This window comes from Hibiscus syriacus, unplaced genomic scaffold (assembly GCF_006381635.1).
Source record: "Hibiscus syriacus cultivar Baekdansim isolate YM2019G1 unplaced genomic scaffold, ASM638163v2 tig00002919_pilon, whole genome shotgun sequence".
Lineage (NCBI taxonomy): Eukaryota > Viridiplantae > Streptophyta > Magnoliopsida > Malvales > Malvaceae > Hibiscus > Hibiscus syriacus.
Window position 1 is genome coordinate 1007663 of NW_024061957.1, and position 14314 is coordinate 1021976.

The 14314-nt window shown below is 35.5% G+C and overlaps 2 protein-coding genes and 1 pseudogene across 2 annotated transcripts; 2 read left to right on the forward strand and 1 right to left on the reverse strand.

The window, feature by feature from the left end:
• Nucleotides 1–456: 456 nt before the first annotated feature.
• LOC120164929 (GTP cyclohydrolase 1-like) lies at nt 457–2537 on the reverse strand. The gene is given in 3 exon segments (XM_039174556.1): nt 457–1539; nt 1542–1850; nt 2156–2537. Coding segments are annotated over 3 exon segments (1395 nt in total). The 5' UTR covers nt 2355–2537; the 3' UTR covers nt 457–652.
• Nucleotides 2538–6027: 3490 nt separating this feature from the next.
• LOC120164992 lies at nt 6028–8174 on the forward strand (annotated as a pseudogene).
• Nucleotides 8175–12035: 3861 nt separating this feature from the next.
• On the forward strand, nt 12036–13627 carry LOC120165019 (protein NINJA homolog 1-like). The gene is made up of 2 exons (XM_039174621.1): nt 12036–12891; nt 13016–13627. The coding sequence occupies exons 1-2, from the start codon at nt 12057–12059 to the stop codon at nt 13549–13551; spliced, it is 1371 nt and encodes a 456-aa protein (XP_039030552.1). The 5' UTR covers nt 12036–12056; the 3' UTR covers nt 13552–13627.
• Nucleotides 13628–14314: the final 687 nt, after the last annotated feature.

Sequence of the window (14314 nt, forward strand, 5' to 3'; positions counted from 1 at the left end):
TTTTTTCGAGTCATTTGTATATTCACAAGTACTCGGTACTTGAAACCATACAAATGCTGGTCTGTGAGTTTTTTATTTTCATCTTTCTCGTCTTCAAAGCTTTTCAAGATGATGATTGCAAAGTACTTCTCATGAACTTTGATTGCAATGTTTGTATTTTCTTTATCGTTAAACAATTTTCAAAAATATAACTTTTTATTTAAAGCATTATATCACCTGAATATTAACAACAGAAAATCTGAACTATTTGCAGAGGGGAGAACAAAAAGTTGAAACCAAGAAAAATAAACCTTTCAAAGTAATCATTCTCCAAGTTGTATAATAATGGTGTTTAAATTTCAGCAACACTGGGATCTTTAAGGAAGAATCGTATGCCCAGAAATGTGACTACGGAACCAAAGACTTACCCCCTGGGATTACCTCAAGAGGATTTATAATACAAAGAGTAAGACAAACATAAAAAATTCTAAATATGGTGCCATAAATGGAACTCGTGCCTTCAATATGCAAACTGGATTTGGAACATAACCAAGCCCCAAGCTGCAATTTTGTTTGTAATCCATGGAGTATACAGTATAAAATATAAAATTATACCTTATTCATCACTGCTGCATACTGGGAAAGCATGAACTGAGGATCTAAAAAAGAATAACTATGATATTTGAGAAGCAGTGCCGTCTGTAATCCTCTGTAAAAACATCGCCCTAGCAGCCGGATCGGTTGCAAATTGGCCTAGCACAGCAATTGTAGCCGTGTTACTGCCAAATTTTTCGATCCCTCTAGAAATCATACAGGTGTGGTTAGCTTCCACAACTACCATGATATCCCCACCTAAGATAGATGAAACCGTCTCGGCAATTTGCCTTGTAAGTCTTTCTTGCACTTGGAGCTTGAAGCCGTAAAAATGTACTATTGACTGCAAAAGGGACTTCCCGATGTGGTTGAATTCTTTAGGGCAGAAGTATCCAATATGAACTACACCATAAAAGGGAAGTAGATGGTGCTCACATTGTGACCAGAATGACAGGTTCAACTCTGAATGCATATGTTTGTTGTTGCGCAAACCGACTTCCCCATTAGGTTTAAGGAGATCGGTTATGCCGCAAGCGAAGCCATTCAGCTTCATCTCTAACTTCGTATTCTGAAAATTCATCAACCACCTCACGAAATGGCCAGGAGTTTCCACAAGCTCTTTCCTTAATGGATCTTCACCCAAAGATCTGAGTATTGATGCTACTGCAGCAACCATTTCAGGGTTGCCTGCTACAAGATCAGACGGAATTTTAGCCATAGGTGAAGAATGTGAAGGGCACCAACTTTGTTTGGTAGAGTCCTTTGTGAGAATTTTCTCCGCAGTCACACCTCTGAATTTCAGAAGACCAAGAAAATCAACCCAGGCATCAGCATTTTCATTTCCGAAAACACCAGATCCCGAGGACACAAGCACTTTTAACCATCCTTGATGCTTCGAGTCCAGGCAGACCGACTCCAAATTCGGGAAATGAATATGCAAACACTCAAGTATCACGGCAACCCCGCTGGCTTGATTCCATGGTGCAAAGATGAACATATTTCATCGGCTAAACGCTGTGGGTCTTGCAGTCGTTTTGCAAACACATCAGCTACCCTAGAGAGTTTGCTTAAGCCAACAACCCGCTGGCCTGATGGCACATAACCTACATGACACTTAAGCTGAAGCGGAAGCAAGCATGACTCACAATACGAGAATAGATCGAGATCTCGAACGATCACAAGCCCACCTACACCTCCAGCATGACCAACTCCATCATGTAAACCCACTTCAGGGAATAAAGCTCCCTCAACAACATCTTTCACCTTCTGCTCGTAACCTGAAAAAGATAATGGAAAGTTCAATACTCAGCACAAACATGAGAATACAACATGTATACGAGCAAACACAGCCTTATTTTTAACATTAAAAAGCTCTGTACAAACAACATTCAATCTTGGTCTGGTATTATTCTAACGAACCTAAAACATATTCAACAAAGCTTATTGATTGCAAAATCCTTTGAGTAAAGATTTAAGTAATAAACAACCTTCTTGAACCAGGTATGGATCTAGAACTAAGTAAAAAAAAATGGAGATCTCGGAAAATTACTGGGAATGAACGAATAAATAAATGAAAAAGTACCTCTTGTTCCTCCACGAAGTGCCTTGGCAACACGAAGGGGAGTTTTCACAAGACCCTCTCTGTTGACATCCTCACCCAAACCCTGCAATAGAACTTTGACAGCATCCTGAATAGCTATGGTTTCAGGCTCTTCCTCGAAACCCAACTTCATTCCATTCTCAATCTCAACGCATAAATGGACCTCATCCAAAGAGCCCATTGACAAAACCACAAAAACCAACCAACCTCGATGCGGAATCAAAGAATAGAGAAAATCCCAAACCTTGAATCAACCCAGAAATCAAACGGATTCTACGAATGTTAATTCAAAACCCAGATTTCGATCAGAAACCTGTGAAATCCGAGTCTCCCAAATGCAGGAGAAAGACGAGAAAAATATAAGCTTTGGGAAATAGGTGCAGGGAGAGGAGGAGGAGGGGCTGATCCAATGGAATGGGATGGATATAATATTAAAATAATAAATTAAGAACTTTTCTAAAACCAAAAATATTATGTGAGGTAGAGAAACTTTGAGGTTAAAGACAATTTTAAGTCGGACCCAAAAGCAATTAGCAGCCGGAGCTTTTGTCATTCCTAAGAGCCATTTGCGTTTAGAAAAAATGACGGCGGCGACCCAATGAATAAAGGGAAAGACAAGTTTTAGTTGCGACTGTAGAGCACCTTTAAAATAATTATTATGTGCTAAAATTTGGTTCGTCCACATATTTTTTAGGATACAAGATAAATTTAGTGAAAAAAACAAATATTAAAAATATTAGGGGTGTGAAGATAAAAATTAAATATTTAGGAAATTTAAGACATCTAAATAGAAAGTTGTCAGTGTCTCGTATATTGATCAAGTATCTTTTATTTATTTACAAATTTATTGTGTTCACCTTTTTACTTTTAAATCGAAATAATTAAATTATTTTAAAAGATTTAATTTACTTATCATCGAGATTAATATATACCATTAAAGGATATTTTTACAGTGTAAACTTTAATTATAATTTAACCTTTTATACAGAAGCTATTTTATAAAGAAAATGGTTGAGCCAGGCCCTGAAAGAGTAGGAGAAAGTGGGACATGGGCATCGCTATCTCACCAACCCACCAAACTCGAAAACAGATCCTACAACGAATATGTGGGATGATTGAATATAAATGTTGATTAAGTTTTGATTCAAAGCCAAATCAATGCCTAAGATTTGCATTAATCTTTAACGGTGATGTAAGATCCAACGCCAGCACCACCCTGCTTACTGGTTACGTACGTACTTTTCTCAACTACAACTTTTCTTCTTCTCCGCTTACATCCTTTTGAACGAGTCTTGGCCTTTTCCTTCTTCTTTTTGGCGACAACAAACTCTGCTTGGCTGTTTCGTTGGGCTTGTTGTTTGCAAGTTGCTGCCAGCAAATCACGTGCACCACACCAACTCTTGTGGGTTGGTAACAAGTTGATAATGCTTAAAACATATTAGTCTCATCAGAAGAAATGCATTTAAATCTCTTTTCTTTTAAATAGATATGTGTATACGTTGTTAATAAATTAAGATTTTTTTAAAAGTATGGGTGATTACAAGGTAGCATTTAGTTAAAATTTTCTTAACATATTGATAACGAACACACACCTTGCAGACGTCGCTGCTCTAGCTTATAATTTATATAGAGATCAATGTTATCTTTTACCACTGAAATCACTTAATGCATTCGAATAAAATAAACATTTTATAAATATATATTATCTTTTAATCGCTCTAAACTATTAAAAATTTTAATTTAAACAATAAAAATTTAAATTTAAACTGTTTGTTTTGAATTCTTCTATTCAAATCTACTCAATCCATGAGTACAGACATTAAAAGGGGATAACAGATGCTCGATTTAAGTGTTTTATAAGTGTGTGAATATTATTGCTTTTTGAATTAGGATATAATTTTGAATTTGAGTTTAAGTTTGGATTTTAGAAGTTAAGATTGGAGTTAATAGGTGTAGAGGGCTTTTAATTTAAATTGCTTTTGATAAATTAATTTAATGGAGTTGAGTTGTACGAAATAAGGGGAATTGTATTGGCTGCTAAAGCAAGCAGTCCGGGAGCCCCACAAGAGCATTGCGATGGGAGGCGCCCCCGGTTGAGTGGGTAAAGGTTAACACGGACGAGGCAAGCAACGCTCTGGACGGATACGTCTCATGTGGAGGAGTGATTAGAAATAATGATGGAGAATAGGTAATCGGATTTTTTAAAGTCGTGGGAATATGTTCGGTGGTGGAAGCCCAACTGTGGGGGTGCTCAAAGGCCTTTCTCACACCCAGAACATCGGACCACAGAGGGTTATCTTTGAGGTTAACAACACGGACGCATTCCAGTTATTATCTCAACTAGCACAAGGAATGGCATCGTAGGTTATCCTATAACATATATGAGAGAGGGTGAATGAGAATTGGGTGGTATCATTTTTACAGGTTCGCCGTGGAGTGATCAGGCTAGCCCACAGCATAATAAAGTTGATCCATAAAGATGAATTTGCAGGATGGATCTTTCAGACACCTCCGGACGATATCCTTTCAACCCTACATGAGGATGGCTTAGGACTGAGTTCTTGATGCTTGTTCTAGTATTAGCTTAAGTTTTTTGCTCAAAAAAAAGGGGTGAAATCGTGTTTTATTTATTAATTTATAAATATTATATTTAAAAATAAAATTATTTGAAGAATTAACAGTGAAAATTTTACAATTAAAAAAATAAATGTACATTTCATAAAAGAAATATATTTATCACGTTTTAATCTCGTTTGTTGAAAAAATTATATTATGCTTGTGCATATAATAATAATTTAAAAATATACTAAATATGTATAAAATATCAAGTGGGGTTGGGGCCAACCTACTACCCTACTTCCCTTTACCCCATTGCATATGGGAATATGATTTTGTTGTTGTTGTATAAAATATCAAGTGGGGTGGGGCATAATATATTGTATGTGTTTATCTTTAAGTAAATATATATTTTGGTAATCGAATTGAATTGATATTTTTTTTGATAAAATAAAGAAAGAGGCCTATTGGCTAGTTACATACGGGACTCTTTGTCGAAAAGAAAAATTAAGCTCTCCGGTGGTTCATGAAATTCGTGGGGTCATTTGGTTGTTGTCATGCCAGTCTGATCAAACCATCGGTTAGTTTATTGCCTTCCCAAGGAATGTAGGAGAACGAGGTTTATCGTTATCTATTTAGTAGATCCGATATATGGTGGACAATTGTGAGTCTTCTGCCTCCCATACAAGGATTGGTTATCATTTGTATTGCTTCTTTGTAATTCGACTCTGCGCATATCCTTTTGTATCCTAGTTTTCATGCGTAGCTAAGGCCTTCATGGATGCCTCATAACTCCATCTCTAAGCTCGAATAAATGCCTATAAACATTGAGAATCCTATGAGCCACTTATTCAGTTCATCCCTGAGTAGGCTCCCACACGATGCTTCTTCATTTACAACGTTCCTTGCTCCATCTATGTTTACTTCAACCTAAATATTTAATATACTATATAAATTTAACCTCTTAATTTAAATCCGTTCTTGATAATTCATATAGAGTTTATTAAAAAAACTAATGTATCAAACCTGCAGGAAATTGCGCCAATCTCGTGATTTAGTTGATATTCATATCATGAAAAAAGAAATCCACGTCAAATGCCATTAATACCAAATAATTCACCCTGGCCTCCTGCATGCGCTAATCGTGTCTTCACCAAAAGCGACTTTTCTTTTGTCTCTTTTTCACAGTGTCGAATCCACCATTTTAACAACTCTCGAAAACGCCACCTTTTGAACTCTCGAAACTATAATCAATCTTTTATTTTTCTTTGAATCTCTGTGGAGAAGAAAAGGGAGAAATGGGAAGTAAAAAAGATTCAAAATCAGCGGTGAAAGAGGTGTTAGAATGGATATGGAAGCAACCAATGACGCTGAAGGTCTTACTTGCAGTGATGGTGTTGGTGTTATCTTTCACGGCATTTAAGCTCCTACTGAAAGATGATAATCACTTCTTTCTTGCCTCTGAGGTTACCCACGCCGCTGGGATTGTTTCTTTGATTTACAAGCTTACTACCAAGAAGACACGCTCTGATACATATTCCATGATTTTAACATTATTCTCCTGGTGATTATCAATAAATGAAGATTTTGTGTTTTCTTCTTAAGGGCTTTCGTTGAAGTCTCAAGAACTCACAGCGATGTTTTTAGCAGTAAGAGTAGTGTGCAGCTTCATGCTGGAAGGCGACATCCATACATTGCTGGATTTAGCTTTTTTTTTTTAGATAATTCGATTTTATTACCTAAAGAAGCATAAATATGCTACAAAAACAATCAGAGTTCTGATTTCATTTGATCACCCTACTTACAAAAACAAAAAACGATCAAACTATACCCAATGATTACAAAGAGTAATTAATATTAACACTATCAAGTCTATTTATATTCCTACCCCTTAATTGTATACCTACTATTTCTTTAATAGTATGAAGTATTACCTTTCCAAGCACCACAAGCCCAAACTAAGTGAGTCTCCCATGATGAGGATCTACTCTGCAAGCCATTAAGATTGAAGACTGCCTCCCATACAGAAGCAGCCAAAGGACACTCAAGGAACAAGTGGTCCCTTGTTTCCAAAGCAGCATTACAAAAAACACATTGACATTCGATAACAAGCCCCATGCGATGCAGCTTATCCTTTGTTGGAAGTCTATCAAGTAAAGCCATCCACACAATCAAACTATGTTTTGGGATATGGAGAGAAACCATATCAGTTTCTGCCATGGTATTTTAGTACCCTTCACTCTAATCACTTCCCAGATATCACCTACCTTTTTAGTTTCAGAAGACAGAACAGGAAAAGCCTCATACCTCATTTTAAGGATACGCCTTAAGCTCCAGTTAGTATTGATTCCAACTTCCAAATTCCAAAAATCATTTTCCTTGATAATTTAGCCACCTTTGTTTTCACTGCATGGCTTATATTCATGATTCGGTTCAAGCTGAAGTCCACCTACATCAAGGAGCTTGATAATTTTCCCCTCTACTGTATGATAATTGCAAAATTATTACAAGACGAAATACAGTTCATTGTGTTGCTAATTAGTAATTAATTCATAACATATACTTTATGATGTTATATATATATATATAATTTACAGGTGGTGCCCTCTGCCATACTTGCTGTGTTAATCCACCCACGAGGTTCTGATATGTACTTCAGTCAAGTTCTTTGGGCCTTTTTGTTTATCTGGAAGCAGTTTCAGTGAAGCCACAGCTTCGCATGATGCAGAATGCAAAGGTATACATTAATACATATATACCTACACACATGTATAAATAAGAGACCAGAATGTTAATTTCATGGTATTTTTCGATTTTACAGATGATCGAACCATTTACGGCCCATTATGTGTTTGCACTTGGTGTTGCCAGATTCCTCTCCTGCGGTAATTGGATTATTCAGGTTAATTTTTGTCTCCCTGCATAATCTGTGCTTGATACGTTCAAAACCTTCAAACTTGTTAATTTGAACTTTTGCTAATCATGATTATCGCATTAATGTTAACCGTTGCCATATATATGGTGTACGTAAGGTTTATGAGACAAGAGGGAGATATCTATTCTTGCTTGGATATGGCTACTTGTGGTTCCCCATGGCTATCCTTGCAGAAATTGTCCAAACATTCATCTTGGTCGACTTTTGTTACCATTATATTAAGAGGTCTGTCACTTTCCCGTCTCTTAAACCCAATGATTTCTTTCTCTATATATTTTATGCACTGTCGGTAGATAGACATATCAATATCAATTAATATAAATAGATGATCATATTGTTTATTTTTTTGGGCAGCTTTACGCAGGGCCAACTATTAGTCAGGATGCCAGTTTAGAGATTTTGAAATTAATGATAGGCAACGTGATGGACATACAAATAACTTTAATTCGTCTGTTTTGAAGTTTAATTCAAACAGCCATAACATACTTTTGTAGTTCACGTTTTCTGATATTTCTTGGAAGTGATTTGGATTGCCCATCTTAATTATTTTTATCTTCTCGTCATTATTAATATTTAAGAACTTGAATCAATAATTCTTAGAGTAAGTGGTCAAAAGTTCACAGAGTTTAATATTCATTAAGATTAAAATTATATTTTCCTCCCTTAATAAGAGGGAAATAAGAATTGTAAAATAAAAAATAACTCAGTAGAAAGTATGTGATATCAATTGCTTAAGAAAGTATGAACATATAATACCTTATAATCATTTTAAATTATTCAAAAAAAATAACAATATTTAAAACAATATATGATATACAAATTTGGATTGTAACAAATATAAAGTTATCATAATAATCTTATATATGACTGACAGTGAGTGAAAAACCACCTATAAATATTTTCTTCATATGATTAATTTTCTCTCACATAATAAAATTAATTAAATATAATTTTTTTATTGATTGTAATTTTTCACTCACCAATTAAAACAATGAACTGTGAATGACTAATGAGATTAAATTTGCTCCATCAACAATTGTAATCCAAGTTAATATTTTAATTTATTTACTTAAATAATAGTAAGTTAAGCTGTGAACGTTTTGAATAAAAACAGTTAAAATTTTCTCTCTTTTATTGTTAATTGCTGGCATAAATCAAATAACTCCACAAACGGTGAAGTAAAACAAGTGAAGAGGAATAGAAAGATTATTCTAATATTTTTAGCTATATTAATAATATAGGAATTTATTAAATAAACAAAATGCAGGTAACATTACTCATTAACCTTTTGGTGGATATGTTCCATCCTTATCACCATTCACCATCCATCGCCCTTTTGCTCCGGGAATTCTCGGTCTCACGAAGCTCGTGATGTTCTCTGCTTCGCCACGTGTTCTCCATGCGCCTCTTCCCTAAACTTTCAAACTTTGGTCCACAGGATCCCACGTTTCGCCGCATATCCCTAAACCCCTTTACTGTTCGCCACGTATCCCTTCATAACCAAAGGACTAGCACCACGTATGTGCTACGCTAGCCACACGGACCACGTCGATACACCCCCCCAGAAAGCTGCGAACGCAACTTGACCCGGAATAACCGGCGATTTGACCACACGACTTTAACGAATATTTATTTTTTGGCACCGTTTAATATATACTTTTCGAAATGGTACCATTTCGGTTGAACTGGCGAAAGACGCGTCTTCGGAGACGTGTTTTACCCGTATTTTCGCTGAGTTTGATGTCACGTGTGGAAGGCGCATCCCCGGGAACGCGCTTTCACTGATTCGATTGCTACGTGTGGAAAGCACATCTCCGAGGACGCGCCTTCTATTAAATGCCATAAATGTTTCCATCCGTTTTTCCTAACTACCCCATCCTCCACTATATAAATCCCCTTAAACCTCCCTCATTCTTTACACCAAAATCATATTCTCCTCTCTTATATAACTCAAATTCTCCAACTATTTGAGTTTTAAATTTGTTATTAGTGGTAAGAAATTTATTTTTATGTTAGTATTTTTTTAAATAGTTATTATATTTTATATTAATATATTTATGTAAATATTATTTTTTTATTAAAATAATATTTATATAATTATTATTTATTTAGAATTATTAATTTTTTGTGTGATAATTATATTGTTTTGTCTACAGTTATAATGGAAAACGAAATGCTGTTGCGATTGGATATTGATCATATCTCCAGACATTTTAGCGATATAATAATATTTTTTATAATTAATGTTAAAATTTAAATTTATTTTTATTTTAAAGTTATTATGAATTTATATTAATTTTTATTTTTTATAATGTATATTATTTAGGATACTGATCGTATTTTAGAGACTTTTATTAAAAATCCACGCATACCGACACCGGAACATATTTTGCCATATTTAGCTTCTGTCGGGTTCGGGTATATTGCAACAATTATTGACAGTTGTAAACTCGAACATGTCCTAATTTCTGCACTGATTGAGAGGTGGAGGTCCAAGACACACTTTTCACCTTCCATGTGGAGATGCCACAATTACATTGGAAGATGTCTCTATGCATATGAGGCTTCCCGTCGACGAAAATATTTATTTAATATAATAATTAATATTATTAGTTATAATTTTTTTTAAAATATAATAATAATTCCACCTTAGAAGAGAAAAATATTAAATTAAACAAATTAAAAGTTATTAAAAAAATTATGTATACAATGACACATTTCATGTTCTGATTGGAGGATTAAATTTATTAAATTAAATTTTCAATAAGACTAATTTCATAAAATATGTAAGTCTTGAAGATTAAATATGTAATTATACTAATTTATTAATTTATGCATCAATATTTTTGTTAAATATTGATAAGAGATGACTAGATTAATAACATTTAAATAATTAACTGATAAAATTAATAGATCGATAATCAGAATAAAAAATAATAATATAACCATATGTGTAATATTATAATTTCATACATTTTTCTATAACTACAATAAAGTCAAAACTGATTTTCATATATTGTTCTATCATATTAATGTAAATAATTCACTCCACCTTTAACAAACATTTATAAAATACATTTGATAATTCTTACATTATAATCGAAACACTTTACATAATATATTATTAATTTATAATAATAATAAAAATAAAATATTTATTATTAAACAAAATACGTGGCAGTCGAGCTGGCGAAAGGCACGTCCCCGGAGATGCGCCTTCCACACGCGACATTTAACTCAGCAAAAACACGGGTAAAGCACGTCTCCGGAGACACGCCTTTAAACCACTCAGCCGAAAGGATGTCACTCCAAAAAATATATAATAAACTGTGTCAAAAAGATAAATATTCGTAAAAGGTCAGTTTGGTCAAATAGCCGGAATAACCGATCCAGCTGTGTCGACTTGAATTCCATCGCGAGTCGGGATCACGATAACCAACAGAGGGCCTACCTCTCGTAATTGCACGCGTTTCGTACCTCAGAAGCAGCCACGTTGCTTCCGATTCCTGTGAATTCTGGCAAAATAATTGAATGTTTGAATAGAACGGTCGAGATTCGTGCAGACAAGGAGATCTAGCACCACGTGTCCGTATAATGGCAGAGGTGTTCATAAAGTACCTACGCTACCATAGCTGTTTCTGACTCATCACCAGCTCTTCGTGCATATATATGCCACGCGTCATTCCCTGAGACTCATCATCGACTCCTAATCCCAATTTCTCTTCTTAGCGATTTGCACCAAATTCAAAAGAAAAGGAAAATCATATACGCATAATTTTGTAAACCGAAGCAAGCATTTTAAAAAGAAGATAATAACTAAAAGATATGAATATCTTATTTTTATTTTTAGTAAAATTTACTGGAAGGTTCATTAAAAAAAGTCAATTGCAAAGAATTTCTTCACGTTACAGCTTAGATTTTAGATTGGTATTTCAATTGTAAAATATTTTAATTATATTCTTAAAATACAATATTATGTCACTGTATTGCTAGATGGATTAAACTAAAGGCCCGATCTAGATTGATAAAGGATCTGATTGATGTTATGTTGCTTTTTCAAAAATATAATTATAATATTTAAAGATTTAGCTACCAAAATAAATATTATTCTACAGTTTGAGGACTTTTAAAAAATTAACCCAAAAATATATTACTAGAATCAAATTGTTGAAACGTGTCATGATGTGATGGATGGACACCAAATTGGCAGAAATTCGAGGGCAGAGAACTTCCAATCCCGCCAATTATGTCCAAAAACACTCTTACGTGTCAACACCAGTTCTTCATCTCCCCTTCTCCCATATCGCCACGTGGCCTTCCTCTTCCCTTTTATCTCCCCTGAAAATCTAAATTCAAGCAAAGAAGCCATATAAAAGCAAGTATCCCTACAAAATGAGTACAATCTTGATTGTTTTTTATATATATATTTTTTCGATTCTTCATTTGTCACATGAGGTTTTAGCAAGAATCGTTGTTGTTGTTTTGGAGCAATTTGAAATGGAAAACAACTGTGGGATAATGGGGTTAAGAGAGGATGAAATTGAGCTAGACCTGGGATTATCGATCGGAGGAAGCTTTGGAAAAGCCGATAAACTAAAGCCCATAAAAAACGATTCAAAACCCAGCAATAACACCGACGCAGATCTCGGAGAAAGCGTTGGTTTTGACCCCCAAACGAAACTTGAGGTTCAAGCTTTGAGGCGACAAGAAGCGAGGAAGAAGAGAGAACACAAGCAGCAAAAGAGAGGAATATGTCACCGAAGCGGCGAGTTTCAAAGCAAAGACAATGGTGCCGGTCCAATGGAAGAAAGGGAATGCAAGAAATCCAGAGTTGAAGAGTTTTCTGGTAACGTAAATCCTAATTCCAGCGGCGAGCTGAATAACCCGTTCGTATGTCCGGTAATCCCGGTACGGGTCCCGGGCCCGTATCCTCAGATCCAGTTCGTGCCGCTCGCCAATTGGTTTGGGTATTCTCGCGTAAATGCAGTGCCTTGTTGGGGCGGTGTAGCTGGGAATGAGAACGGCGTTGTGCAACCGCTGGCGGTGGCTGTGAATGGCGGGTTTCCGTCGTTTCAGACGCCCCGGGATTCGGGTCTGAATGGTGTAAATGGATATTATTCAGAACAGAATAGTAGCAGAGATGAACGGAAGAGGAAAACAGGCTCCAACAGGTCAACCATATGTAGTTCCTCAGCTGGTTCGGATCTTCATAGCTCTTCTAATCAAGGTACGTCATTTGCCTCTTTTATGCAAATATTATGTTATAATGTTTTAAAAATGTAAAATGAATCATATGATGTTTATCAATACTCTGCATTTGTTCTTATATTTTGTTTCCCTTCCATTTTCAGGTGGTTGCAGCAGTGAAGCCGAAGCCCCCGCTCCACAAATAAATTGTTCAGTGGCAAGCAATCCAAAGGGCCAATCTGAACAAAGTGCTACTTCTCACCAAACGGACTCCGCACAAAGCATTGATAAATCCAAAAAAGGCATCGAAAAAACACCTTCATCGAATCCGAAGAAAGAACTCAAACCCCAAACCGATTCCGATGTTGATAGCAAACCTGTTTCCTCAAACGAAGCTGCAACAACCACAACCACTTTCCCAAAAGATACCAAGGGAAAGCCTCCTAGGCCTCGAATTCCACCTCCTACCAACGACCACGTCCTTTCCCTTTGGAACTTGCCTTGCGTCTCCACGACGGGCAATGGCCCCAATGGTAGAACCATCAATGGTTTTCTATACAAATATACGAATTCCGAAGTCAGCATCATCTGTGTCTGCCATGGTACTTCATTCACCCCGGCAGAGTTCGTCCAGCATGCTGGTGGTACCGATGTTTCGCATCCTCTGAGACGCATTACTATGGTTCCCACCGCTTTTTAGTTGAAAGACAACAAATGTATAGCCATGTGCCTGATTGTTCTGCCTGTTTTCTAGACCATATTTTTTTTCTAGGGCAAAACGGCTTCTAACAGCATTAATTGACAAGACGATTGTAGGTCATTTTCTTGATGTGTTGTTTTCTTTTAATTTGTGCAGTTTCCTTCATGGCAATCTTGTTTCATTTTCCGGTGCTTTTGATGCACTTTTCAGATTAGGGTAACGGAATTCTATTGGTTAATTCTGCTCTTTGCCGGCAAGTTGATCAACAGATAGTGACAACTAAAACATCGATTCAAACAAAGAGTAGAGTAGTGGGCAATAGGATAGGAGGAGGGGAATCAAACTTGTTTGCAACGCCTGGTGTTGTTAGTTGACGCAGTGTATTATAAACCCGATACGGACCCCAATAGGCCAATACTTTGGTGCGACGGGAAACCGCACCATTTGAATGTTTTTAATTATTAAAAAAAAACCAATAATTTAAAATAGATGGTTAAAAGATTCAAGATTAACACCTCTCTTTTCTCCTAAATTATTAATACTCATTAGAAATAAAAAAATATCTTTCTCCCTCCCTAAGTGAGAAACTTAAAAAAATAGATTTTAATACAATTCAATATTCTTTAAATTTAATTTTTAATCATATATATATATATATATATATATATATATCAATGCATAACAAAATTAGTTTGAAAATTATGTGAAATTGTTTTTTTCATAATTCTACATCTAACCTTTTATTTTAGAATTTCCCTTTTAT

Bases quoted from the DNA above. Each gene is read 5' to 3' on its own strand.
- LOC120165019 (XM_039174621.1), top strand. From the start codon at position 12,057: ATGAGTACAATCTTGATTGTTTTTTATATATATATTTTTTCGATTCTT. The intron at 12,892-13,015 runs GTACGTCATTTG...TTCCATTTTCAG, and splicing joins TCATAGCTCTTCTAATCAAG to GTGGTTGCAGCAGTGAAGCC.